We start from the raw sequence: 5346 nt of genomic DNA, 5'->3' as shown, positions 1-5346 counted from the left end.
AAAATTAAGCCAAATAGCATCAAAGCTAGCTAACTTTAATTTCATAAATACATCTACTATAAAGCTTTAGGATTTAAATACTACAAATATAGCCTTATTCCCTAAGACCAACTCCAATGGTTGGGCTAAAAGTCAAATTTTTTAGCCCGAAAAATTTAACTTTTAGCCCAAAAACCGTTTTTATACTCCAACCGTTCTACCCTAAAATTTTAGCCGGGGATTATTAAAGAATAAACTTAGGCTTTTTTTTTTTGTTAAATTAAATATTTTTTAAAAAATAAATATGTAGACTATCGTAAATTAATTTTATGAACATTTTAATCTAAAAAAATTTAAATTCCTATAAATATTGAGTAGAGTCCACCCCGATTTCTGGGCTAAATTTCGGGGGGAATTTGGCATTGGTTTAGCATTTAGCTCAAAATTTCCCCTTGGGTTGGAATGGGTTTGAGGGGTAATTTAGCTTTTAGCCCACCATTGGAGTTGGTCTAAGAACTTAAGTAATTATAAAGGGTAATTTACTAAAAAAAAAAATTAGAAAGCGCATTGATTCTTGGACTGAGCTCACTTGGGTGTAGTATGAGCATTAATTGATATGGGTTACAATCTGGTAGCCAATCAATGAATAGGTTAAAATTAAGTTAGATTCGGACGGGTTATAACTAAAAAAAACAACCCATTAGTTCGGGTTTAAAATAGGATTGAACATGAACGGGTTTGGATTGACGCAACCCAAGTTGCACCCCTAGGTCTGCCTACAACAACGACGATACTACAAAACTACAGATGAACTCTTTTATGGTTCTAACAGACTGTTCAGTACAAAACTACAGACGAACTCTTTTTTTTTTTTTTTTTTTTGGTTCTAACAGACTGTTCAGTACAAGACTACAGATGAGCAATACCAAAGCCAGTTCTCTACACATTTATTTATACACGAACTCCGTAAAGCACAAAGGATTCACACTGAAATATGAATCCAGCTTTCCGCTTTTGGTAGTCCCGGGCCGAAAGTACGGGGATGCAACTTATACCAGAACATGAGCTCTAAGGATGAACGAAAAGAAGGAGTTTCGCGAGCTCTATTGCTTCCTTGCGGCCAAGAAACTTCTCAACAATTCCAAAAGCGAACTCCATTGAAGTTCCTGGTCCTCTGCTGGTGATGAGGTTGCCGTCAACCACTACCCTGTTCTCGATTTCACTTTTATCTGACAGCTTGTCGCACATTGCGGGGAACGCTGTTGCCTTTTTGCCCTGGATCAAAGAACAAAGCTCACTAAGTGGTTGCAGCAACATCAAAAATTTAAATAGCAAACACTAAAGTGGAAAAGGCATATAAAAAGTTGATATTTTAAAACGTTTCTAAAATGCAGTGATGGACGCATATGAGATTTGAATGTAAATAAGTTCCTGAACGAGTTTGAACGATGCAAGAAGCAGAAAGGTTCAGTGAAATGATTATAATGTTAGGTCCAGTTAGTACACTACTCAATTACAAGAGGGGCAGCCAGAATTGGGCCAACGTTAATGGAATTGCACAAAATTGTACATGCGATTATTAGGTTGTTCAACGTTGAAAGCATACCTTGAGTAGGGCATGGGGTTCCAAAACTAGAGCTGGGGAGGCACATATTGCTCCGTAAGGTCTCTGTGACACCCTCTGCTTTTTTAACAAATTCACGAGCTTTTCCGATTTTGCAAATGCTTGGGCACCACCAAGTCCACCCTGATAAAAAAAATACGAATATTGTTTGACAAATCAATAGGGTAAAGAGAAACTGTTAAACAGTAGAAAGCTCGAAACCCAACTTACAGGCAAGACAATCAGGTCATACGAAAGTTTGGTAGCTTCATCGAGGGACATATCTGCCTCCAGTTTAACTTTGCGGGAAGCAATAATTTCTAGTTTATCCTCTACAGAGGCCACCACAACATCTGCTTTGGCCCATCGTAGAATATCAATGATTATAATAGCTTCCATTTCCTCTGTGCCATTCGCAATAGGTACAAGAATCTAAAGGATAACAAAGACAAAGGAAGTTATAACTTACAAAGCACATTATACCTTAAACAATTGTTGAAATTCGAAAGGATCCTAGAGATATTTGCAAATGTAAATCACCACCAAGTAAAGCACTCCAGTATAGCCCCTTTTTTAGGTTGCTTACAACAAGATTTGAACTTGAATTTACACTTCCTACCCTCTCTGAATGCAACTTGAGCTAAAGCCCAATAAAGTAGACAAAGAAATCCACACACAATGGTGTTCTCAAACTTTGTCCAACAAAAGCCCAATAAAGTAAGGACAATGCTAGGGAGACCGAACTTTTAAACCAAACTTGCAAACCAAATGATGTGTCCCCAATAGGAAATAAGCACGTTAATCAATACTTGAGAAATAATCCAATCAATAACCACATCATTTGGTTTCAAAATTTAGTCTCCCTAGCCTTACGCATAAAGTAAAGTAACAGCATGCAATGTACAATAAAATGGATAAGAATATAAAAAATTCACCTTAGGGGAATCACTGGCAGTCCACTCAACTGGGTTTAGCTCAGTTATGACATATTCATCCCCATGGTTGGACCGCATCACCTGAGTACAAAAACACTGTTACAGACCCACCACAAACAAAACCGAAACAGCATTCTAAACTGCAGAGTCTAGGGCTTCAGCCAGTTGGGCCGTTAATCAAGGGTAGCAGGTGAAGCCAGATAACAACAGAATCATATTTGTTTCAATTTTCCCAGACAATGAATAGCTTTGAAGTCGGTAGACAAGAAAGCCACCTGCAGAATGACACCACCAAAAGCTAGCAATAACCACCTCCACCCAATCAATGACAAGGTAAACCTTTAAAAATACAAGCCGTGTACAAGCAGCAGTTCAAGCATACATGTTACTGGATCGAGCTTATTTTATATATAAGGAAGAAGTTAAGCTCAAAAAGGTCCATATAGTTAGATATTTAAAGCCCACAAGTATAACAAAGTAGCCCCTTTTTCATTTAAGTACTCACAATATCATCTACTGAATACTCTATCCTAAGTTTTTTATATACGAACCTCGAATGGTTTTATTTTCCTTTTTGTCAAATATATTAGCAAAAATATAAATTTCATACTCTGGGGTCTTTACCATCTTTTCTCAATTCAATTAAAAATACCAGTTTATTCAATCCACACATTTCTAGACTATGGTAAATTCCAATGAATCTCCATTTCTCATCGTTTCCCTTAATCTTTGTCTTCATTGTACTAAATCTGCAATGATTAGAGTGCCCAAGGGAAATTATCATCAAACCTTTTTTCTTATATTCTATGCATCCATTTTTTTCCCTTTTAAATTGGGGTGAGGGATTGAAGAATAACACAATCAAAACGAAGAACATTGAGAAAGTATATACCAGTGGCCCAGAAACTTCATCAGCTTTTTCTTTCCCATACAATTGCTCGACCAGTGCAACAGCAAACTCCATGGTAGTACCAGGTCCACGACTTGTCACAACTTTGCCATCCACCTGCACTCTTGATTCAACAGCGATTGCACCAGATGCTAATTGCTCCATAAAAGGTGGATAACCAGTTGCCTGTTAAAAACCAATAGAGCCCACAAGTTCAGAGTTAGTCATCAAAAACGACAAAAAACACTAATTAAAATTTTATAATTAATGAAACATTGGAGGTTCTTAGAGATCTTACTTTCAGTCCCTTCAACACGCCCCATGACGCAAGTGCCACTGCAGGTGAAGCACAGATTGCAGCGTAGAGCTTCCCATCTGCAGCCTGCTTCTTCACCAAGCTTTCCAGAACCTCACTATTCTTAAGATTAGTGGCACCAGGGATGCCTCCCTACAGCATAAAAACGGATATAATAAAATTCAAGTGTACCTAAAAAGGAGTAGTACAATGCAACGAGAAAACATTAAAGCAGAATTGGAGAAGCCGGTGAGAGCACGATACACACAACGATGGATAAAATCCTTATTCCACCCCCATACAATACGGATTACATCAGCAGTTCAGCTTCGTCTGGACATTACTTGGAAATTAAATAGTGGCATTAGGCAACAGATTAATTTGGGCGTGACAGACCAAAATCCCACACTCAAAGAAGTTAAACACATCTGCTTCAAGCAAAAAATTCTTCAGGTAAATCGAAACAAACTGCAAGTGATATTAGCCAAGTTTGAAAATTGAAGTAATATGAGCCAAGTTTTACACTTTCCATTCGATTGTATCAGCACTTTCAGAAACAAACAAAAGTAGCCACATTTCAAATTTCTAATACACAAATAGTAACAGAAGCATACATATGCATATACTGTAAATATACATATACATATACAAATACAAATACGAAGAGAGGGAGAGAGTGTACGGGTAGAGCGATGAGATCGAAATCAGTTTGGCTACAATCCGAAATCAAAGCATCAGCGACGATCTTAACGCCGTGGTAACCATCAACCCGAAGCTGCTTCTCCACAGAAGCCACAGTAACATCGGCCCCAGCTCGCCGCAGAACATCGACGGTGATCACCGCCTCAATCGCCTCCGTGCCGTTCGCAATCGGAACCAAAACCTGCGCCACAGTCAAAAATCTCACTCACAAGCAAACACAATCATCGAATTAAAAAAAGAAAAAGAAAAGAAGATGAGCTGATTAGCGTGGTGATTAGTGAGGTGATTAGTGGATGATTGTGATCACCTTCTTAGCAGGAGAATCGGAAGCCATAGCTGCAGAGACGGAGGAAGAGGAGAAGAAGCACTTTCAGAGAAGAGGGACTGAGAGTTTGAGTTTGGAAATTAAAAAGAGGAGAGTGGGGCAAGAGAAATGGAGATATTTTTTCGTAGAACACGTGTCATCGTATAAATAGTGAAATATATTTATTAAAATATTAAATTTTACTATTTATATAAGAATAAGCAATGCATCATTTGTGTTTTGGTCACATAAAAAAATTTCAGAGAAATGAGAGAGGAGGGGTTTAGACCATCTCCTTCAAATTTTAAATATAAAATTTGAATTTGATAGTTTATGTGGTAATTTGACATTTTTTAAAATTTTATCTTTAATCTGATATATCAAATTAAATTGTTATTTTATTACACTATTTTCTTTTCATAATTGCTATTATATATTTAATATTTTTACATATATAAATAATTGATAATAAAAATTCATGTGAGGACTAGACTGACTAGTATTAGTCCCAGATTCCAGCTCCTTCAGTATGGAAATACATAAAATAGCAGAGGATGGTGCGTGCTCTCATTGCCCACCTGAGCTTTTTCGTTAAAAAAAACCCAAAAGATTGTCCTCCACACTCGATTTCATACACTG

At 37.2% G+C, this 5346-nt stretch overlaps 1 protein-coding gene across 1 annotated transcript; it reads right to left on the bottom strand.

Annotated features, from left to right (window-relative positions):
* Positions 1–663: 663 nt before the first annotated feature.
* Positions 664–4865, bottom strand: LOC137715250 (protein DJ-1 homolog B). Its single transcript, XM_068454503.2, has 8 exons — positions 4711–4865; positions 4384–4584; positions 3705–3854; positions 3410–3592; positions 2518–2598; positions 1814–2014; positions 1586–1726; positions 664–1254 (listed from the first exon to the last, which is right to left on the bottom strand). The coding sequence occupies exons 1-8, from the start codon at positions 4735–4737 to the stop codon at positions 1048–1050; spliced, it is 1191 nt and encodes a 396-aa protein (XP_068310604.2). The 5' UTR covers positions 4738–4865; the 3' UTR covers positions 664–1047.
* Positions 4866–5346: the final 481 nt, after the last annotated feature.

Source organism: Pyrus communis, chromosome 3 (assembly GCF_041283825.1).
Source record: "Pyrus communis isolate YQ-2024b chromosome 3, ASM4128382v1, whole genome shotgun sequence".
In the NCBI taxonomy this organism is placed as follows: Eukaryota; Viridiplantae; Streptophyta; class Magnoliopsida; order Rosales; family Rosaceae; genus Pyrus; species Pyrus communis.
This window is presented reverse-complemented; position numbering and strand designations above follow the sequence as displayed.

Coding starts and splice junctions, on each gene's coding strand:
- LOC137715250 (XM_068454503.2), bottom strand. CDS start 4,737: ATGGCTTCCGATTCTCCTGCTAAGAAG. Junction 2,599..3,409: donor ATGAAGTTTCTGGGCCACTG/GTATATACTTTC, acceptor TTTTGTACTCAG/GTGATGCGGTCCAACCATGG. Junction 2,015..2,517: donor CTGCCAGTGATTCCCCTAAG/GTGAATTTTTTA, acceptor GTTATCCTTTAG/ATTCTTGTACCTATTGCGAA.